The 24508-nt window shown below is 34.2% G+C and overlaps 2 protein-coding genes across 3 annotated transcripts; one reads left to right on the top strand and one right to left on the bottom strand.

Moving 5' to 3' along the window:
• Positions 1-2670: 2670 nt before the first annotated feature.
• parvin (beta-parvin) lies at positions 2671-12967 on the bottom strand. The gene is made up of 8 exons (XM_073074411.1): positions 12850-12967; positions 12596-12727; positions 10563-10652; positions 9775-10046; positions 8314-8504; positions 7447-7561; positions 6476-6719; positions 2671-2937 (listed from the first exon to the last, which is right to left on the bottom strand). Exons 2-8 carry the CDS (start codon positions 12711-12713, stop codon positions 2861-2863), a joined length of 1107 nt encoding a protein of 368 aa, XP_072930512.1. The 5' UTR covers positions 12714-12727; positions 12850-12967; the 3' UTR covers positions 2671-2860.
• A 1986-nt stretch (positions 12968-14953) lies between these two features.
• LOC140743263 (LITAF domain-containing protein) lies at positions 14954-20263 on the top strand. 2 transcript variants are annotated; one of them, XM_073074414.1, is made up of 4 exons: positions 14954-15179; positions 15367-15513; positions 16315-16468; positions 18354-20263. In XM_073074414.1, the coding sequence occupies exons 2-4, from the start codon at positions 15369-15371 to the stop codon at positions 18457-18459; spliced, it is 405 nt and encodes a 134-aa protein (XP_072930515.1). In that variant the 5' UTR covers positions 14954-15179; positions 15367-15368; the 3' UTR covers positions 18460-20263. The 2 variants fall into 2 exon arrangements, with proteins under 2 accessions (XP_072930515.1, XP_072930513.1); XM_073074412.1 differs by having other exon boundaries at positions 14971-15185.
• The last annotated feature ends 4245 nt before the right edge of the window (positions 20264-24508 follow it).

Raw genomic sequence — 24508 nt, forward strand, 5'->3', positions numbered from 1 at the left:
TTGATTTATTAATATTGTCTACAAAAATGTTGACATAAAAAAAGATCAATAATTAATGTTGATTATACGTGAAATGGTCAATTATTTTTTAAATACTAAAAGTGTAAATCAATTTAGTTCAAGTATATTCCTTTGAAGTATTGAAATTGAAAAAAATATTAGGTGTATGATGATATTGCCGCACATACCCCAATAATTTAACGGCTGCAAGTCTGTATGGAGTAACAAAAAAACATTACTTTATAAATCGATTAAATGAAATTATTTACGCCGGCCTGTATTATATTATAGCACTGCTGCTTGGCGGCCGAATAGATGCCTTTGGTGTCATTCAAACATATGCTCATAGCATTGGTCAACAGTGAAATACCACAAGTACTAATTTTCACGAATGACATTTTCCACCTTTCACATCTTGTCTAGTCTACTGCAATAGCTATTAATTTAAAGTTTGACAACAAGCTTAGCATGCTAATGTAAATTATGGCAAGACAATGTGCTATTATCTTACTTAGGGAATATACATGTACTTCTCGTATACATGCCAGTCTAACTAATTGTAAATGTCTGGATTATTGAGTTTCCGCGACACACTAAACCTTATACATTATCCCAATTATTACCATATTATCTTGTTCCATCACATTAGCATGCTAACCTTCAAAATGATCTAAGTATTTGTCTATAAAATATTTGATGTCACGTCTTATTATTAAGGTATTTTAATCATAATTTACCGTTAAGCTGTTATGAGATTTCCACACTTTAGTTATAATTCTGTTTTCACGACTGCGTACTTACTCGGTAATCATTTGTACAACATTTTTATAGAAATCGTAACGTAGTGATAACTAAGTTGAGATGCACATACAACACAGTGCACATACACACACTATTTGAGAAGATTAATAACGTATCCCAATGTAATTAGTTGATCATTTAGTATGAACGCGGTCGGCAACTATGTATGTACCTTTGTTTGTTATAATTATGTACCTCGTACTTGTCCAAAGCGCTACCGATCGTAACCCTTTCTTAATTTAGGTGTGGCAGCTTTTTATTTTATATTATTGTTTGTTTGGTGACAAGGTGACACTGTGAGAGTTGTCAACATCTAGATCGAGTCACTTTTTATTTACCGTCGCCAATTCTAACGCTAAGATTAGTAACGTGTTCGAAAAATGCGGATACCACTAGCGACCTCTACGTCGTCCGTATGTAAAATCAATAGGTGGGTATCTATATCCTTCACTTTTTCAGCAGAACGATACAAACGATGTAAGAATATCTCGAAACGAAATGGACGCGTGTTTAATGTTCGATGTATGTTGCGAGACGCGTGTTCGATGCAAGCTACTTAGATGTAATTAATTAATGTTTTATAATTATTTTAGTATTCAGTTGTGCACGATCTACCTTACGAAGCCTATTTATTTTAATAAAAAGTTTAGCAGCTTTATGTAAATAAAATTTTTATTACTATGGTTTTCACACTTACAATTTTATATATTTGTTATTTATAAAATCACTTTTAGATAATTGACACATTTATTTATAAATTTAAGTGAACAGCTCATTTTATATACTTTATAGCATTAATATTATATTATTTCGTATATGTAATGTTTGTTTTATTATGACATACCAAATGCTGGATTCGATTTCTATTTACTTTAAAACAATATCGATGTGGCAGCGCAATCGACCCAGATGTGGAAATAAAAGCAAATTTTGAAAATACGAAATCAAAGTTGGATCTTGGTGTAATTATACTTAGTTAGCTGAGACGAAATATGTACTTAATTATGTTGACCTCGTAGACTTAAAGTAGTCATTTAATTAGTAACTTTTGCAATGTTTTAATTTATTAATTATATGTATATTTATTTTTCTTATTTCTAGCATACATTGCTACTTGCGTCAAATTATAAAGCATTTCTATTCGGTGTTTATTATTTAATTAAACTGCTTATTCTTAACGGTAAAATTTCAGTAATGTGCTGTATCTACTTTGATTATACTTAAAATAAATTTTGAGATTACATTTCTTATTGATGTATTGGCAAGTAAGCTATTAACACGGAAGTTTTGAAAGACATTTGTATGTTACCATCATACCTTTGACTGTATTCGGAGACATAATAATTATTATAATCATAATAAACTTATTGGAATGTACACATTGTGTGAACACATAATTAAAATTCAAATGTGATGCGAGTCTCTAATGGTGTCAAGTAATTCTGAAGATTTTTACATCTCAATAACGCCTAAGTCCGCTTTGTTTCGTAATTTCATACTATAGCTGTAATACCTTCGAATTGTATTATTGTCGTGTATTTTAAGTGAATAAACTACTTCTGTTTACATATTGTTTTATTCGATTACCCCTATCCACTTTAGATAACTTATGAAACTTCAGCCAAGTGCCGTGAATTTTGGCAGACTGGTGGCCGGATTTGAATTGAAATCTAGTTGTACATATGAAAAAATATTATCATCTTAAATGTGAGGAAACCTGCCTGCTAAGAGTTCTTAAAACACGCACTTGCGATCTGCTGCCTTCGTTTCATTGACGAGATATGCTCAAGAAAACACAAAGTTGAACATTTTATGATAATGATATGTATATAATTATTATTATAATTATAGGGATTAAATTAAAGACAATTTAAAAACTTAGTCATATAATTAATATAAAGCATACATTTATTTGTAAGGCACAATACACAATACATTTAAGTTGTTAATAAATAGCAATTTCAAATTGTTAGTATACATCTTAACTAAGCCCGTTAATTTCACTATTAATTAGTTATTATTATGAACACACATTAGTAACAATCTTGTGATAAGATCTTCACGCCATATTCTTGTACTTCGTGAATAAGTTGTACAGCACACGCAGAGTTGATTTCAAGTCGAGATTCACGATATCTGTAAACAAATATAAACATTAGGAGCTTTTAGTAAGTTACTAAGGTTGTTAATACCTCAGCATATATTCAGCAACGTTACCGTAATTAATATTATTCACTGCACTCAATAATTATGATCAGATAATCGTATTTATTGCAAACCTCTTCTTTTTAGAGTTCCGTGCCCAAAGGGTAAAAACGGAACCCTATTACTAAGCTCCCGCTGTCTGTCTGTCTATCCGTCTGTCACAGGGCTCTTTCTTCTGAACCGTAATAGACAGACACGTTAAATGTTTACAGAGTATGAAAAAGAGTAGCCCCTATAACAACTTATACTAAAAATAAAAATATATTAAGAGGGACCTATACAAATGAAATATTAAAAAGAAACTAATGGATAAGTGGTTTGAACCTAAACTTTAATAAAGACAAAGGACTTGTGCATTGCTAAATGATAAGCAACCACATATTATGGCATTTATCATAAATCATAAACTTACTCAACTCAATGTAAAAATATGTGATGGAATACTAAGTCGAATTATGATATACATAGTCCGCGACAAACTTCTAGTCCGCCCTGAAATTGTTGCACGCAGGGGTCTAGAGAGCCAGTGCGCTCGAACACGAGCACCAGCATATACTCCGTAGCAACGTAAGGGCACACTAACTGCGCTATGTGCCCGCGGGCGAGAGCGGGCGACGGAAGGTGCAGTCCACCTGATGGTAAGTGGCTACTGCCGCCCATGGACATCTGTAATCGACCCTATAGTCTGATTCATAATTAGGTGTCCAAAATGTAAACAAAGGTGTTGACCTATCAAGAAAATACGTTTCAAGTGGTAGTTTCTTATTTTTGACAATATTAAATTAATACAACAATAATAAAATAATAATCTAAATAAATTAAGATTAATTCACATTATTTCACATTTTCCTTCGATCACTAATAAGAACTACATACACAATCCCATACAAAAATGAACTTAAAAAGTGGCGTCAAACGTGTTTATTAAATTCTAAGCGACAGAACCTAAAATTAATGCAAAATCAACCTTATCACTATTATTTAACGATGTTTTTCAAAAACTGCTTACCAAGAGCATTAAATTTTTATGACATAAGCTAGCTATCACTTTTACAGGTTTGTCACTTGGACAAGGAATTAGTGGAGACGAACTGTCATTACTTTATACGGTTATTATAAATTATAACTTAATATTTTTATTAGGTCGAAGTAATTAATTTTAATGAACATAAAAATAATATATCAATGAAAGTAACGTGAAGACACAATTTATTATAATGCAAATATAAGTTTAAATTAAAATATAACCAAATACAAGTAATTTAATTAAAAAATCAACAAGCTGTTTACGCCGTTACCCAACGAAATATATTGCCGCCGACTAAAGAAATATGTAGTAAACCAACATTTATTTAAATTATTTTTACCCGACTGCCAAGGAAGGATTATGTTTTTCGCGCGTATCTTGTATGTTTGTCTTTATTTATTTGATGGGATCTAACAAACGGCTGGATGAATGTCGACAAGTAAGGTGTCATTATATTCGTCTCAATGACCCGAGTGTCCTTAGATAGGTGTTAGAAAAAAATCAAAATGGCGGATTTTTGGCGCGAAATAGAAATATTTCAAAAAAAGTTAACCAAACCTACGGAGTGGGGTATCAAAATAAAGGAAATTAAAAGGAGATTACACACATATTATATGATGTATACATATATATATAACACATCGAGGTGACTGTCTGACTAAATGCGTAAGTTGCTGCGCCAGACACCAACGTAACGGGAAACCGCTGAACTTTAGCGTGCTGGAATTTTACACATAGGTTCTTTATATAGCGTGAATGAGCACTACGAGGATAAAATAGAATAATATTGTTTGAACATTTGTTTTTGAAGCAGATACCTATTATGAAACTTTTATTTGGCTTTCTTGATAAAAATAATGAAACGCCTATTTCACTGTTTTTGAAAATTCTACTTCAGCCTTTATAGTAGTAGTAGTAGTTTTAGCCAGTCGGGTTTTTGATTTTTTAATTAAATTACTTGCTTACTTTGTAGTGACAGAAATCCGTTGTATATTTTTTCTTAAATTTAGATTTTTTTCCAACATCTATCTAAGGACATTTGGATATTTGAGACGAATATAATGACACCTTAACTGTCGAAATTCACTCAGCCGTATGTTAGATCCGAGGGAATAAAATGCAGTGCAGCTAAAGTCTTCTTATAAAGATACATACAAGATACGTGCAAAAAACATAACCCTTCCTTGGCAGTCGAGTAAAAATAAAAATACGGAATCAACAGGGTGCCATTAATTCCCTTGAATAAAGTGAGTTTATTGGAAAACAGTCTTTTCGATGGATTTTTATTTTTTTTTCCGTATCTTTTTTGGCTATGTTTAGCAATCTTATTTTAGTGTATCGTTCGTCAATAGACTTTATTATAATAATTCGATGACTATTGCCGCGGCAGTTGGATGAAAAGACATCATAAAATATATTAAATAATAATTTACTTAATAATTTAATTTCACTCATTTACTATTTACTCATTGCCTAACCTTTTAATAATGTATAATAATTAAACTTGTATTATACAAATAATTTAATTTGTATAATAATTAAACATATGCCCGTATTACGGGCATATGTTTATACAAAACAAATATTTTTATATAACAAAAAAAATATATTAAATTAAATAAAAAAATATAAAACAATAGCGTCTCCATTCAAGTGAGAACAGAGTCACCATGTTACCCGAACAAATCAAGTGGGCATGCAATAGTAAGAATTGTACGTTTAGTAACAGACTTTACAATTTAAATGGTTTATACATTCTGACCTAACCTAAAAGCGCAACCAAATGTCTATTTGGGTGCTCTTTTCGTCGCGTCATTTTTTTGTCGCTGATTGTGTATCTAGTTCTTATTAGTGATCGAAGACATTTTCTAATATTTATATTACCTCAATTTCGTTCCATTCAGTAATAATAATAAAAAACAAGGTTTATGGTAGAAAATTAAAATGTGATAATGGTAACACAATCGGAACCCAAAACATTTCTTGTGCCGTCATTTTTAAATTTCGTAGCTGATGTTATTCATTTTCGTGATTGTAATCGAACTGGAATGTATTACCGTTTTCATAGCGCGTTTGTTAAATTGTGAATAATTGTATAGTTTTCGTTTTGTGTTGAGTTTGTTAAAGGTTTTGTTTCTTGTTAATTTTGACAGTGACATTTGTTTGTTTACATTTTGGACACCTAATTATGAATCAGACTATAGATAGGATTAGACATTCGTACCCGAGGTCGGCCACAGATGCGCCGCTACCCCCGAGGACTAAGCTGGAACGCCTCTGAAAACTACGTTTCCCTTACCACACCCTTCAAACCAGAACACGGCAGCTTAACACTGCTGTTATAAAGAAATCGGTGTGGCGGTGGTGCCGCCGGAGTCGAACCACCTTTAAAATTTTCAGAGCGGACTAGAAATTTGGCGCCTCTACCAAAGCCTTGCTAACCTTCGGGCCTCGCTTTGGGCTTCGCGAGTCCAACGTCCTGCATCAGCTCGAACGCGAACGCCACGTTGTGGACCTTCTGGTCGAAGTCCTGCGGTGTCAGGTGGAACTCGTACAACGGCACAAAGAACCCCTCGAGCAGCCCCATCAGCAGGCACAGGTGCACGCCGTCGTGGAACTGGGTGTCCAGGTCGCTTACCTCCAGGTTCACTTTGCTTAAGTGCTTGTTCACGAACGTGATCAGCGACTGAAGGAGAAATAGATAAAAATTTAACTATAGTTTAACTAATTTGTCGTTATTAAGTTATTCCTTACAATAAAAATGTTGCTGCTTTGAATTTAATTGGTTTATCTTATGGTAAGTGAAATCAAATTCAAATCTCATTTATTCAAAATTGATTCATATAGAATACTTTTTGAAAGTCAACAAACTACCACCGCTTCGGAAGGTGTTTCGCTATGGAGAAGAAGCGGCGCAAGTAACTCCATACTCCATACGTATATAAATTTGCATCTCAGGGTCGACAGCATACCATAGACTATAATAATCAGCCCCAGATAATGTCAGTCATAAATGAGGTCAGCCACAGAGGCGTTGTTTGATCCTTGAGGACTAATTGACACTTCATTAAAGTGTCTGTCTATTACTATTGTCTTTCAGAAGATCTAACATTTTCTTACATCAAGCGATTTACTATCGATATTATTTTTATATGAAATTCTTATCTGCTCTAACATAATCTTTAGGGCACAAAAGCATCTCGGAAAGTCTATCTATTTAAATTAAAATATGATAGCAAAATTAAAATATGATAGCTTATTCTTCTGCTTCACACACTAAAGCCTTTGTAACGAAGATCGTACATAAATATACCTAACGTATTTGTATCATTTCTTAAGTAACAACATTTCAAAAGCTATTTTCTATTATGATTATTTTTCATGTAACTCTGTTCATCAACTTATTTGTTTACCTTTTTGACAACCTGCAACTTGTCCGGGGCGTGGTCGAACAGTGCGTCGAACGCGTCTCGCTCGCACTTCATGCCGAGGTCGTCGTACGTGGTTGTGATGTCTTCTATGTATGTTCTATGAAATATATAATATCATTAGCACATATTGCCTGCGGTCGGAGTGGCGCAGATTAAGGGAGGCCTATGTCCAGCAGTGGACTTTTAAAGGCTGTTTGATAGATAGATATTGCCAACACGAATGCCAAGGAATGTACAACAACGATCTACAAATGACGTGTTTTTAAGTTGTCGCCAGTTGCATGCCAATAAACTATAGAGCTGGTGGTTAGTGTAAGTTAGTATTAATTCAATCTTATCTAAGTCATCATGGAAACTACGCTGCACAATTCTCCTTCCTCATCTATGGTTACTACACTAGTGTAGTAGTAATGTTTTGTTGTAGTTAGATATAGTCCCCGTTAAACTGCTAGTCCGCTCTGAGGTTGTTGCGCACAACTACAAGCATATATTCCGTAGCAACGTAAAGGCATACTAACGCAGCTATGTACCCGCAGGCGAGAGCGGCAGCGTGGCACACTGCCAGGATAGATCCCGCGTTATCCTCGTCCCGATAATATCTATAATTTGCTATACGACGCGACTCGTTTCTACGTTCAGAGCGGACTACCAGTTTTACGCGGACTATACTTGCATTACTTTGGTTTTATTCGTATCTTGGATGGGTAATTTTGGAAGGATTTAAGTCAGTTCTAGATATTCACAATGTTTGCCAACTTCTGCTTTATGCTATAGTCTATTTGAACGGTGTCCTCCATACAGTACTCACAGCGATGTATATTCAATACCCGCAGGTATAAAGTCGCATACCTGTGGGACAGGTGGTTGGGAGCGTCCTTCTTAGCGACGACGACGTTGACGCTCACGTTCTCGGGCAGACGCACCGGCGCGCGGAAGTGTCTCGCGAGCGCCACCAGCAAGTGCAGGATCGAGACTACGTTCTTCGAGTGAACAGAGTCCACGCTCCACTTCTGCGCTGGCTTCGAACTCCCATACAACACCTGGGAAAGTTACGTGGTTAATACGGATGTTCATAGGTATTTCTTCGAATGCTATAAGGTTTAATTATTTTCAAGCAATGAATTTCTCTGTAACCTATATTACAGGAATGAAATCCGAATAATTGTTCTAGTGCGGTATATTTTGATTTATTAGTACTTATTTAGGTAAAAAATATTGTTTAGCCTTAAACAGTTTTATGACCACCCAATTTTTCTGGCTCTTTACTGGTCCCAAGGACTTCATAACTTTAAGACTAAGAGAGACCGGATTAACAGAACACATATTTAATAGAATTGGTAAGAATTATAGTTTTGTCTGTCACACCATATAAAAGCTGTGTGTGTGTTCCAATTGAAAACAGTCCTATAGGAACAAACTAACATTCATTATAATACATCATACATATTTCAAGTTTTATTCAACCATTAGGTATATGACACCCAATACAAAGAGTGGGTGTACAGTCTATCTAATGTTATATGATCAGAACAGCACAAACTATCATTATGATTCCTACCTAAAAGGCATCTCAAATTGGGTGGCATCACCACTATTAAGAGAGCTTGTTTTATCCTTTATTAAATGTTAAAAGTAGACATTCACATAATAACAATAAGTTGTGACGTATGAACATACAAAGTATACCTTATGTGATACCCAAATTAGTTTATTACTTATTTAATCATTATGGCCTTGATTATAGAAATAGAATTCAAATGTTCATTAATTGTAAACACTGTTGTAGACATTGTGTTCTATTATGAAAAATGGTAATAAAATATCATGTTGAAACATTTGCTATTTATAATTCTGCAAGTTCAACATTAAAATAATAATATTGTGCCTATAGGACAGTGACTAATAGTGTAACACATAAGTTTCATACAATTCTGGTCAACAACATCATAACAATGATTCATCATCATCAAGAAACAGAGCTAATTATTATTTATAAGAATAACATACTCCTCGAATGATGAATATTTAGTTTTAACATCAATTAATTCATTTATCATACAGTCATTACAATTTTAATTTATACAGGATTGTATGTTTTTATAAAGTCAATATTAATTTATACTAATGAAGTAATTTACGTTTTGACATTCGAAACTCCTAAGCACCAAATATCTTGACTATCTGTTAATAATGACAACAATATATAATAATATTCAGTTTATGTATAGTATATTTAAGATGGTAGAATCCTTAGTGGTACAACTCCAGCAGCACCTATTTAATTAAAAAAAATAATAACAACTATCTTACCCTGTTAACAGCACGCAGAACAATCGCCAACTTCTGTCTCTGCCCCTCCTCGGACTGCGTGACCTCGGGCACGTCCAGCTTGGTCTCCGTTAACTTCTCGAGCAACTTCTGCAACACCTGCCCGTCGTACAGGTCCTCGCTGATGTCCTTCACGATGATTCTCTGCATCGCCAGCTCATCGTTAATCCAATCTATCAACACCTGCATCAACTCCTTTAGCCGAGGGTCTTGAAGAGACCTGCTCTCTATAATGGCTCTCTCTTCATTGTCATCTGTAATGGAGCAGCAATATTTGCAGCAAAATTATTTGATACAATCAAATCTGTAATGTCATATCTATATGCAATAAGTGTGTTAACACTTTTGTATATTCAAACTCGATTCGATTATGACTTGAACATTTACGTTTTCCTTCATGGCCTTACTGCTGACCGTAAAAAAAATCAGTTGTATTCTGTCATAATTAGTTGCTTTATTAACATAGTTATATGCCTGTCACCTCATCAAATCATGCAAGGCAAACTTGGCACATCATTAATACAAATAAAGTTGTAATGGTAGCTTTTTGTTATATTTCCGAGTATCATAATCCCAGTTAATTAAAACTTATACCAGTTTATAAGTTTAGCCAGAAACTTTTAAATAGTATCAATAAAATTAGTATATAGTGGCACTGAAACAAATGGGCAACAGCTTTATAATAGCACAGGAAAAAGTAGATTTGTGAGGTATGATGCTATATATTATGTTTATTTTCTACAAGGCTCTCATAAAGCCGTGTTACTTACGTAAGCTGTATTCTTCCGGTGGGATCTCTGGAGCTGTGGGGCTCCCTGGCGAGTCGATCGCATATTTGCCCTCTGCCTGTACATCTTGCACTGAAACAGATCAACAAATTAATATTATGAAAATATGTTATACATATTTTTTTCATAAACTGATCTCTTTATTTTTATCTATATTACTTGGCGCACATATATCCATGTATGGCCATCTAAAAAGCAGTGGTAGGTGAAAAACTCTGCCTCTCGAACAAGGGGTCCAAGGTTCAAATCCTAGGCACGCACCTCTGATTTTTTTCAATGTTATGTACATATTAGAAGTTAGTTATCACTTGCTTAAAACGGTGAAGGAAAACGTCGTGAGGAAACCTGCATACCTGAGAGATTCATATAAAAAAAAATCTCAAATGTATGTGATGTCTATTAATACGCACTAGTCCAGCATGGTGGACTATGGCCTAATTCTTCTCATTCTGAGAGGAGACCCATGCCCAACAGTGGGACAATAATGGGTTGATGACGATGGTCTTACTTAGAAGCTCCATTAAGAGCAGAATGACATTAAGATCTCTGGTAGTGGTGTTTTACACCATGAGCGCTGAGCATTAAATGTTGAATTGATACTTTGAGCTTTGGAACCTCAAGTTCAAATAACTTGGCCATTTATAAATAAGGTAAATGCCTAAGCACGTAAAACTTGAGGAAAAACCCAAACATTTCAAACCAACATCCTTTTAAAGACGCCATTTAAATGTTTGAGCTGTGTTTAAGCATTAGTTTTGTTAATTTTTAACTGAAGTATATTATATATATGACGGTGAGTGGGTATAATTCAATTATAATAATATATTACGAAAACTGTAAATGAATAAAAAAATGTTTGCTCGCAACACAGTTATTTAGTAAAAACCAAAGCTTATATGCTAATTAACAAATAATTTCTATCATTTTCTAACAGTGGCCAATGTAGATCTCTACAAAATTTCTTACCTTTCAGCTAACCTTCTCTTATTATGATACTAGCTGTGTCCACGGTTTCAATCACGTTAAACAAAATAACATGACATACATAGTATAAGTACCCAAAGTTGTATACACAATACACAATACACATGTTTGCAATGTTCATATGTTTTTATATCGCTCTGATCAAATCATTCTTAGCATGATAACTTTTAAACAATCCATCCAAATTATTAAGTGTTAGAGACAAAGTTTATTTACTTTCAATGTCAAAGGTGATAAGGGTATTTATTATGATAACAAATACAATTTGTCAATACAATGATACAAAATAAGCAAAGTAAGAAGGCATCTAAATAATTAGTAATTTATGATATTTGGTTACTTCGGCTATAATTACGACCACGTAAAAGATAGATATATACTGTCGTGGACTTTTATTAAGAACTATTTAAGACAAACAATTTCATCATACATTACTTTCGTGTAACTAACTGTTTAGGCAGCATACACTATGACAGCTTTCAAGATATTTTGCGACATGCGACAAAACCACACAATATCCTTATAAATTTTAGTCTAAATGTTATTCTAATGTAAACTAAACTGTTGGAGAGTTTCATCACTTAGGAGTTGAGGCTACAAGAAGCTTAACCATCCTCACAGACTATTGCCTTGCGAACTGTTCTCTATGACAAAATATTCCCTTACAATTTGTCATTAATGAGGATCTCAAGTTTACTTTTGTAATGTAACTTGTGTTATGCTCATATATGATATTTATTTGAATTATATTAGGTCTAACGAAAAGCAGGTTCTTTTAGTTTCCTCAAAATTTAATTTGAAGCTCATTTGTCTATTTTGGGTGACGATTAATATAAGTGATCAATAATGACATGCATTCATCAATATGTTTATCAATGACACGTGATGTAGGTCGATGTTTACTTTTCAGCATTAAATAGGTCAAGATTCCATGTTTCATATTTCTCGTATGAGGTAATCGCGAGTCATGATCTAATTACTTAGGATCCCACGCGCAGATGCTCACATTTACAACAAAATACGACCCTTACCTTCCTTTATGCGCTTCTTGCGTCCGATAGTCCCGATTTTATCCCAAAACGACTCCTCCTTTTCTTCCTTTTTAGGCAAAACGGGCGTCCGAGGCGATTTCGGGCGTGGTGAAGACATCTTATCCACGGCCACTGAGGAAAACAAAATGAAAATGAATCATCGCCAATTTTGTACCACGTTACTGTTTATGCAATTTATGACTTTATTTAATTTCATTTCTACGGATAATATTGATAAGTTTCGTTCTATTTACCTGAAAAGTAATTGAACTAAAAAGTATCACTTTCTTTAGAAATCACTATTTACAAGTTTATAACAAAATGTCATCACTGAATACTATAGAGGATGAGTGACAGAATATTATCTATTTCTATCTATAGTCTATGGTCACTGGCATAGGACTTAAAACTTTAGGTCCGCCATTTCAACAAAATTTTACCTAATAATAATATTTATTTATAAAACATACATAAACAATATCATTTCCAAAGAAAAAAAAATTAGAAATATTCTTTTAATTTTTTTCTGTATAGTGAATAACATGTAAGCGCTTTTTTTCATTTTTCATTAAAGTAATAGAAAAAAGTATTATTTGTTTAGGCCTGGATTTTCTATTTAAAACATGTTATTTTTAATATGCAGTTATGGAATGATTTATGTAATAAACAATAGTGTTTAGTCGTGCAAATTGATGAATCTTATCCCAAGTATATTATTTATTATATTTATTTTGAGAGCGATACCGTTGTCAGGCATTTCCAGACACTTACCTAATAAATTGTAAAGTGTAGTGAAATATTAAACACCATAGATACGTATTGTTATCTCCGTGGTTATCTCTTTACTAGGTTACTTACTTACTCTTTAGGTTACTATACTATTTCGTTATCTCTATACGTTTTCATACCAGAGAGTTTTACTCATCATTGCCATTTCTTAAAATCTATTTATCCTTATCATAATATTCTCTGCTATTTTTACTTCGTCAATGTATAGAATATTGTTGTAAATAACCGTGGTTTTTAAAAAAAAACATAAAGCAAAATTTTGCAATAGCTTAAACATATGAATGTATTTAGCAATGTGTGTAAACCAAAGTTATATTACTATCTATAAATATTGAAATATAAGTTAATAAATGAAGTGCAATAAAATGCTGATGGCTTGAGTTAAAAAACTACATCAATATTAAATAACTCGGAAAATTATTGAAAATCATTAGAGTTCCGTGCCCAAAGGGTAAAAACCGAACCCTATTACTAAGGCTCCGCTGTCTGTCCGTCTGTCCTTCTGTCACGGGGCTCTACCTCTTGATAGGTAGACACGTGAAATTTTCATGGAGGATGCATAACGGTGGCCGCTATAACAATAAATATTAAAAATACATTAATGTTGAATATGAAAGGGAGACCTCCATACAACAAACCGGTTTTTGGCATTTTTAGATCTAACTTGAACATTTTTAGATCTAAGTTGAACCATGGTAGGAAGACAGTTAAAATTTTTACAATCCATTTACTACTAAAAAGCTATTATAATAAATACAAATAAGACAAATAAAACGTATTTTAATATAGTTATTTCATTATATATTGTTTACGTATCATTCATCATTGTCAGAAAATAGTGATAGATTGCGTAAGTATCGGTAGTTCTTGAGGCTTGACTAGATGACATTGTTTCATACAACTAAGTATTGTTGAAAATAATAAAATGAATAAAAATAATTAACAAATAATGATTATTAGGTGGAAGCCTCCATGTGTGAGTTCGATTCGCCTTTGGCGAATTATGTTAATTTATTATTATACAGCTACTTTTCATATCTACACCATAAATCTTTACTTAACGCCATATAAATGTATATTTATAATGATAATCAAAACGGACTGAAAAGTTTAATAATGCCAGTATAGATGACGTTACTACTAGCAATTATTTATTCGATTAAATTGTTATTGTTGTTATTAGAAACATAGAGTATAGACAGAATGAAAATTTTGGAGTTTTTTTTGTTTTGTTACGACAAAATATAATAACTTCTCACGTGCCTACATGGTTTTATAATACACATGTTTAATTATTTTTGTCAAAAGATCACTTTTTTATAACGAAAATATCTTCAGATAGGTATTATTAGTTGTACGTAAGCTGAGCTAGCTTTATTAGTATAGCTCCGATTATAAAAGGAAAATTTATGTAGCTGGTATTACTAAACTATGGGATAAAAAATGACTTGTGAGATAAATAATGACTAAAGCCAGTTATAGGTTTTACAAATATATAATAAAATAAATAATATTATTGTTATATAGAGTTCGATTGCTTATTTTGAAATATAGGGTGTGAAATTAGGATGTGCAACACAACGTACCTAATACATTAAATTCGTTGTCTGTGTAAAAACATTTCGTATTGATTTTCAAATTGACACAATATCTTTTATCTTATCTGTAACTGGCGGCCGCAGCATTTGCGCAAGGATCTTCGTTCTGTGCAGATCGGTCGTTGAAAGCGATTGTAATTTATCGCTCGGAGTTGAATAAACGAAACAAGTACCCAATACATTCAAGTCGACGAGTGGTCGGTGTTAGTATTTTTCTAAGCTTTAGTCACCGTCATGCTTGTGGCTTGCGGTAACAGGAACATCTGCATAAGATTGCTTGGTGGAATCATACCTAAAAATAGCGAGATTGTATTGCATCATAGAGGCTGGACGACCAGCATCGGCGCTAGTGTCTGTTGTTTACTTGTTTTATTTTGTTGTCAGACATGGTCAAAGACATGAATCCGCCACCGTACAGGCTGACAAATGGCCAGGGCACCGTGCAGCCCCCGCCGGCGGCGCCGCCGAGCTACTCGCAGGCTGTGGGCGGGGTGGGACCTTCGAGCCCCTACACACCACAGTACACACCATGTGAGTATAACAATCTAATGAGCGAATTTTGAAATTTTAAGCAGTGATCTCATTCGTCCTTGTAACAGTTTTATTTATTGCCACACTTGAAACGGGTCGAACATGTGAATACGAATTTAAATTTCCTGTTATTTTTTTACGAATTTACTGTTAAAATTTATTAATTCGTAAATTTCTTACGGCCTTGATATTTGACCAACATTCACCAAAATGTACCTATTCATTAGTAAACAAAACTTCTGGGAAGATGTATGATAGAAAAATTCAAATTCTTTATAGTAAAAGAAATATAAGAATGTTTTGCAGTTTCAATATAGACAATGAAAAGAAAAAAAAAAAAGAAACATGGAAGAATTATTGTAGTTAAAACTTATTAACTACTGTTTAGTGTCGAACTTATTGAAAAAAAGTTCATTGAAATGTTTAATTTGGGTTGGAATTGTTGGAGGACAGAATTTAATTTTTTGGATGTTAACGGGTGATGTGTAGTGTAAACCTAAATCGTAATTGTGTGGTATGAGTCCGTCGACCATCATATTGAAAAATGGTTTTCACAAAAATGATTGAAACATTGGTTCTGTAACCTTTTGTTGGAAAATTTAAAATAACAAAATTAATATTTAAAAAATCTTTTTTCTAGTCTCTTTGCAGAAAAATGGTATTAAGTTATTTTGATAGAGGAGTTTTCAAGGAATATTTTTTTCTTTATTTTCAAGTGACTTTTTAATTAAAAAATTTTCAAATCATTGCAAGACTTTAAAAATTGGTAAATATTTCTACAACACAAACATTTGTCTATAGCGTCTGGGCCCCAGATAGTGACGACTGTGGTGCCAGTGGGCCCGCAGCCCACCCACATGATCTGCCCGAGCTGCCATGCCGAGATTGACACCGAGACCAAAACCAAGCCTGGCCTGATTGCCATGGTCTCTGGCGCCATCATATTCATATTGGGGTAAGTTACTTTAATATCTGAAATTGAAGTAAACTGAATAAACTTCAAAGTAATTGTGACCTTTACTATAGATACAGATTTACTACTAAGGAGTTTAATCTTTGTAGGAATCCGGTATATTTTGAATTTTATAAATATTTTTGTGTATAAATCTTAACTTCAAATAATTTTAAAGGGAATCAACAAACATTCAACCACACTACAATACAAACTAGCATTAAAAGTAATAAAAAAACAAACCAAGTATTGTTTATGTCTCTTTAACAAGTTGTGGGAGAGACATCGAACACAGGCGAATCCAAAAACTCCTCATATATTAAAATCTGTCAAGCCGCTGTAGGTCTTCTCAAAGAATGACAAATAAATACATTTTCGAAAAGCATCACTCTCTGCAGTCGGAAAAAAACTTATATTATCACTTGATGTGATATTATGATGTCAATAGATCAAGTTATCAAGTAACATCTATTAAAATACACGACTTGAGGTAAGGAGATAATAACATGAATGTCACATTATGTACCTACTCATAACAAAGTAAAGTGTACTTTATTCTAATCTCTACAGTGTTATATAAATGTCAGGTGAAGGTACTTGGAACCATTAGATACATCAGCAAGGATTATCTTAACGCAATAGTAAATGTCAGTTTAGGTTTTAGAATGGTATTAATAGTTCTAAAGAATTCAGTCAAATAAATGTATTTTGTTTTCCTAACAATATATACATTTTATTTTAATAAAGGTATTTATGTAAAATGTATATTATGATGGAGAGCCAATGTACTTAACATAGATCTTTCTAAACTTATATACAAGCTACGAAGCCAAAAATGTAAAGAAAGACATAGAAACCGTTCTTATTTCTTTGACGCGCTAAGTTTAAAAGCTGCTGAATCAATTGGGAAGGTATTAACGCAAAGATAGTTCATAAACGGTAATATGAACTATTTTGTACCCCTAAAATTGCCCTACATAAATCTTAGCGTGCGCGGGAGTTCACGCGACCACACTCAAAGAAGCCTATTCTACCGGTGACTAACTTCCTGCTTCGACTTATCACTGCCAATATTTCTTAATGGACTAATAAAGCATAAAATCAATCAATCATGTAACTATTGAGCGAAGTCAGACCTTTTTAAAAAGTCATAGGGTTTCATTTGGGTTTTACATTTGGAATTAGCGAAACTCACTTAATTAAAGGATATGCGGGTGTACGCGAGGGGAATCTGGCGAGACAATTTTTAGTAAATAAAAAAAAATGCCGCTTGCCTGTCGCAATTATCGTGCGGCCATTGTCCGCAAACTGTTAAATTGTTTTTGCCATGATACATTTACATACTGATATAAAGCTGTTAAATTGTGCAGATGGCCCTATTGTATTTCAAGCATTGCTTTACAGTCGTGCGTGTGAGATAAGACAAGGATAAATTTTAAAGTAAACAAAATCGCCATAACTCCAATAATTCACTCATATTATTATCAGCTACAAACAAAAATACTTTTAGCATACTTTACCAGCGCCAATTTTGTTTTGAAACTTATTAAAAATGTATAGGTTTCTCATTATTTGGCCCTTGTAGTTCCGGGATCGGAATAGGGGCACGATATTTTCTGCCTGTTGTAAACCTGACGGCGGTAAGTCTCATACCCTCGTACACGCCAGACAGTGTGGCGAGTGCCATGCTCACATGAGCGGAGCTCAACGGCGCAATGCGCTTAGAGGACTCCATTTTTTTCCTTGGAGATCAGAGTCCTCGCCGTGGTGCCCTTATTCTTAGAGCGGGGTACAAATCCCACATAACCCCGTGTCGCTCGTACGGCACCGGGTATCTATCGGCTTCTCATTCGTTTCCACTGAAGCTCAGTCAAGTGGCTTGTTCTAGGTGCTTCTGCGGCTGCTGTCTGATCCCATGCTGCATTGAGAGCTGCATGGACGTCCACCACAGCTGCCCGAACTGCTCCGCATATCTCGGTCGTTACAGGCGATGAGAAGATCGCCACTCTACTTATACCCTCCGGTCAACATCTTTCGCCTGGGTCTGAACAGCACGTGTCGTGAACATAACGCCGGCTTGAAATGTAAACGTGTTAAATCCATAATTTATCTACATTAGCTAGGTTATCTACAAAGTATTTGAATAACTGGTAGATTTCTCGAAATGAGTCAACAAATTAGGCAGGTATTTACTCTCCTGATTCTTGATATTTTAGGATTTAGCACAGTTACTATTCAAACCGATATGCTGAGTGATTGATGTCGTTTTCATTATATTAACCCTGTAGTGACCCCGGCAATAAAAAAGTGCTTTTGTGACACAAATCCCCGTTTTAAAAATTCAGTAGTGGTAAGTGTTATATTGTATCCCAATAATAGTATGATAACCGTATCGATGTCGAAATAAGTATAACCATTTGTGAAACGATTATATGTGTAGTAGTTTAAATACATAGTGTGAGTTTCTCGTACTGTTGAAATCCTTCCCCCCTCCCCCTTATAGTTATAGGTTTAGGAGTTATATCTGCCTCCTCCTATATCCTCATTATGTAACGTTATTGACCTGCTCTCCTGTTCCTTAGACCTCCGTACTGTCCCTCAATCCTTATATCCCTCTTATAATATGTGTCCCGAAAAATCCGCTCTTCCTGTTCCCTACATTCGACACGACTTTCTACTATCGTACTCACTCCCTAGTACGAGAAACGTAAGTAAAGTATAAAGGATCTTTGTGTGTTTTCTAAATAAATGTTTCAAACTTAAACAGACCCAGTAGCGTTGACCGGTAGAAGGATCGTGGTGTTTCCAGACACGATGACATCACATTTGTAGTACTATAATTAGTAAGACAATTACCCTTAGACTGAACGGAGGCCAACTTTTTCGATTGCATATTTTAGAGTTGATTTTTCAACAGCCTTTATTTCTATAAGAATAAGGTTATCGTTAACTCATGGACTGTTTAGAAATCATATCTACCAAAAATATGCTGCTATCAAACTGCCGTTTTGTTGTGATTAATTTATTTATATTTACACTCGACTTCAAGTTGTTTTAATGTTATACATTTTTGTATTTATTTTTTTAGTTGCGTATTTTATTTAGTCTTGTGGTTAAGTTAATTGATTCTCGTCGTTATTTGCGTGACATCGCATCCTAGTGAAGATGTCTGTTCATATATAATGCGTTATGCATCGACAACTCCGTTTAATGTTTGAATCATTGAATGTAATCGAAATGTTAGTATCTTTGAATCTATTGGTGTATAGATTTAATGTTAGTGTAACTTATATGCTTCTGGACGTCGTAACATCTGTATATAGTATTAAGTATTTAATATGACTAACTTAAATAGCATTTTTCAATTTCTGTTATGTGTGTTACCAACATCTGATTGTATTTGACTGTATTTGCTTGTTATTGTCTATGCCATGTCTATGGTAACTATTTATGCAGCTCAGGATTTTTTTATTTTTTTAAGTAACATTGTCCACTTTTATGTCCGCCTAAACGGCCTTTAAAATTGTTCAAACAATCTCAATTGCAGTATCATTTATTTAGCATGTAAGTTAAATATCTAAGCATAATATTTTTTTAATATTGCTTTCAAGCTACTTAACTTAAGATCTGAAACTACTAGATGCAAGTAGCACTTTATACTTATAGTATATATTATAAGTTTTCTTACAACTTTTATAAGTATTTATAAAATCACAAATATTTACACTCTTAATATGATTTGATGATATTATTTCAACTTATTTAATAAAAATAAAATATAATAAATGTTTACATCTTTATGTTGGTTTTATTGTAACTACTTCCAAATATTCCCAAATCATTCTTATAATCAATAGTATCCCATTGTCGTATCAACGATGGGTGTCCGCGTATAACTGCTAGTCCGCTCTGAATATAGAAATGAATCGCGTGGCCATAGCAAATTGTACGACTACATCTGCTCGCAACAACTTCAGAGCGGACTAGCAATTTCGCGCGGACTATACGAGACTTGTAAGAGAAGTTCACGTCCGCAACAACCTATCACGACTTTAATTGGTAAAGTTAATATTTGAGGGTCTGAAAACTGGGGCAATGAAGGAGTGCTGGCCCTGAAATATTTCGGAATAAAAGGAACATTTCTTTCTGTTAAGTCTACCAAAAAATATTACCCATAAATAAAATTATTTCAAAAAAGTATGTAGTAATTCGTTAAGTGCATGTAATGCAATATATTGTATAGTGAGAAAAAATAGGAACTGTTTAGAAAAAACGTAAAAGTTGCTGACCCGTCGAAAGTTGGATTTTTTTTCTTTATTACACCCGTCTCGTGGAGACCCAGTAGCCCCGTCTGTCCACCCCCCAATCCGGCTCTATTAAAATAAATTAATTAAAATAAAACTGCTTCAACGCTTAGTGAGGGACTACTTGTGACATTTTGAAACAATAAAGTCTTTTAAAAAAGTTTGCAACGACAGCAACTCAATGATATGAAGGTAGTCTTATATCGGGATCTTCTACCATATATTGTGTCTCCCGTAACAGGAGCGCTAATGAAATACTCGTAGTTTCTGACAGTGCCTGACGTTGATTAGTTTCTTGCATCATTGCTATATTATACGGTGCCCGTGATATAGGTCGCGCTTTTCTGTCGGTTTTTGGTTATTTACAATGAATTCTATTTTTTTATTCCGGATTTTTAAAATTCACTTAATTTATCTCGTTTTATGATTTTTTTACTTTGTGCAGATTGCACTAAAATTTCACCAAAAACAATGATGTTTACGTTGAAAATAGGTACCATGTGATTTTCTTTATATATTTTTACAATTTGTTACGCGATCACAGTGAGGCTAGGCTCCATAAAAATGCCAGCCATCTACATATTATCGTTCTAAAAATAGAAAAGGTAGCCTTTAGAGGTAGGACTGACTGACAGACGAGCGGCCGACGTAGACTTAATAAGATGTAACAAATGAACAAGGTAGTACCTATACCTACACGACTTTTTTAGAGTTTCGTACTGAAATCGTTAAAATGGAACCCATGGAACATGCCATACAAGAAAACCTCTAATTGTCTTAATTTCTAATGACCGAGTTTGTTCACTTTATATGTTGAATCGTAATAGGTAAACAGTTAAAATTTTTACAATGCATTTATTTCTATGGCTGCGACGAAACCAGTTGGTTGTAGATTTTTCGTTTATCTTGTAATCTACAATTCTTTGTTATTGCTTTCTTCATTTTAGGCATATTGAATTACGTCTTCGTTGGATGTTAGACAGTTACGTGGAAGGAGGAAGGGGCGGAAATACAGCGCTACGCTAAGCTACGCGAGATCATCTTGCGCCATTAAAGCTGACCCTTTTTACCTTTATTTAGTTACAATAATTGTCACTAAATAAAGATGGCTAAAGATTGTTTAGAAGCTGTGTGGATGATTCTTCGTTTTATCAATAAAAATATTCAAAATTTATATTTATAATGATTACGACTTTAAAGAAAACATCCAATATAGGATATTCATACTAACTTGAACTTTTTTCCACCAATTCGATTTGTTAAAGTTTGGTAGAGTACGCTCTAGGCCTCTCAAAGTTATGGCATGAGAAACATGTCCAGCTGTGCAATATAAAAAAGGTTACAGCCGATAAGATAGTACGAATATCTATTGTCCGATAGGGTAGAAAAGTGCTTTAATGTAGACCCCTGCTAAGAGAAAGGAATATAAGGACTAACGCTCTGAAGAATTGGACGAAACTGGAAACTGGAAGGAACTAGATATTTATAATATTGCCCTCATCGATCACCTATTTAACGCCACTACAACCTGAACTGACCTACAAATAGTATATGAGTGCAATATCCTACACACACATAGACATTATCAGTGCATACACAGCGTTGAGCCAGGGGGGTAGCAAGCGGCCCACCCTGCCCTACCGCAGCAACACCCACATCGACCACTAATAATTATTGATTAATTGAATGAAGCGTTAACACCGCAACCAGGAAATGGATTCGACAGTTAAGTATCGTATAACTATATCTTGATAAGTTCAAATACAAACAAATCTTTGCACTTGGTTTCAATTAGCCAAGATAAGCGTAGTTGTTTCTGTTTAGTAGTTTCTCTATAAATCTATTCCATCAGGGCAAGATTAGAAATTCTCTGTTGGGTCTAGCCTAAATTGAGTTCAAACGTAGATGTTGCTTAGCCAATAGCCATGGATGTTGGGGACTGTCGTCTTGTAAGACGTCCATTTGAAAGGTTTTAAATCACTAAACGGCAGAGTACCAGTAATACCTTTGTACTCTCGATCAAGGGGTTCGAGTTTTAAATCCCAGGCAAGCACCTCTGATCTTTCAAAGTAAGATAATGTTTGGCCAGCGCAATTATTTATTCATATTTTTCCCTTAGATACTCGCTTATGGAGTGCAATAACCCCTATGATTTTAAATTGAGCGGGCGTCCGAGATAGGCTAAAGTGGGTGGTGAACGGCGAACAAAATCGATAGCTTTACCTGGAATACCTATGATAAATAAGTATGTGATATATTACCGTCACTCGCCTCCTCAAAAACTTCGACTGCGGAAAGGAGAGTAACGTATGCAACACTGGCTAATTCAGATTTGACGCTGTAAGTGAATGATTTGAAAAGTGTTCCTTTAAGAAAACAAAAGGTACGAGTACCAAAAAATTAAACACAAATGTATAACAATATTTGTTATTTGCATGCTTGGAATTCGAACCGCAGCCTCACAACCTGACGAAGATTTTTGAAGGTGGTTCAAGTCCGGTGACACCACCGCGATATCTATTTCTGCCTAATAATAGCAGTGTTATATGCCATGTATTGATTTGAAGGGTGTGGTAAGGGAGACATACTTATCCGGCGCTTATTCTATTTTATAGGAATCTAATCTTACTTGAGGTTGATTTAAGATGTCTATGTGCGTCAGTAGCCGGTTACCATCTGATGGGCACACAGACTATTGAAGGTGGTAGAACCCTTTGTGGTTCTACTCCGGCGGCACTACCGCCACACCTATTTCTACCTAATAACAGCAGTGTTAGGCGCTGCTGAGATCCGGTTTTATACCGCTTGGAAGAAGCGGATTTTCAAAGCTTTGAAAATGTGAGTTTTATAACAAATGTTTTATCGATTTATCTAGAGATACAGTTTTCAATATACTATATTTATATTTCAATATAGTATTTGGTAAGCATCTGATTATAATAATCATAATATAATGTTGAATCATATGAGACGCGAATTGATTAACAATGGTAATTTTTTTGGTTTTAATAAATGTGTTTTTTTTCCGACACAATAAAATAAAGAGTAAAAATATATAAATTGTAACAAATATAATAAGTAAGAGTGATACTCTCAATGGACACAAGACAATAACTGAGAATAATTTCACACAGATCAATAATCAGAGAGGGATACGAATCAAAATTTACTTATGTATTGTTGATTTTTTTCAAATTATTTACTACTTTGTTGCTGAAATTAATGAGTGATGCGATGGCTGATTCTTTCTTAATGAGGCTGGAGGGATCGTATGCTTCTATGTTTAAATTATTGCAAATGTATTCATGGTGCATTCTTTCGTTACCAAAGATCGGGCAATGTTTTAGTAGATGGTCTATTGATTGAATTGTGGATTCGTCGCAAGGGCATTTTTCGCTGGAGGTAATTTTAAAACGATGTAAACATTCGAGGTGATACCCATGTCCAGACAATATTTGCCTTAATTGGAAGGTTGGTCCTGTAAATTGGTACAATTCTCTGATTATATTGATGCTGGGGCACCAAAGACGCGTATGTGCGCCCTTGGTTTCAGCTCAGTATCTGTCGTTAGTCAGTCGGTCGGTTTCTAATTTTAAATTATATTTTGCGAAACTTATGGGGAACTTTGAGAAATCGGGGGAAGAGTGCAAGCTGGCTGCTGCTTTTGCAGCTTGGTCGGCCGCCTCATTACCGATGAGCCCGATGTGGGATCTAATCCAAACAAATTCAATTGAACCTA

This window comes from Epargyreus clarus, unplaced genomic scaffold, assembly GCF_041222505.1.
Source record: "Epargyreus clarus isolate Ecla_fem2 unplaced genomic scaffold, WU_Ecla_fem_2.2 ptg000007l, whole genome shotgun sequence".
In the NCBI taxonomy this organism is placed as follows: domain Eukaryota; kingdom Metazoa; phylum Arthropoda; class Insecta; order Lepidoptera; family Hesperiidae; genus Epargyreus; species Epargyreus clarus.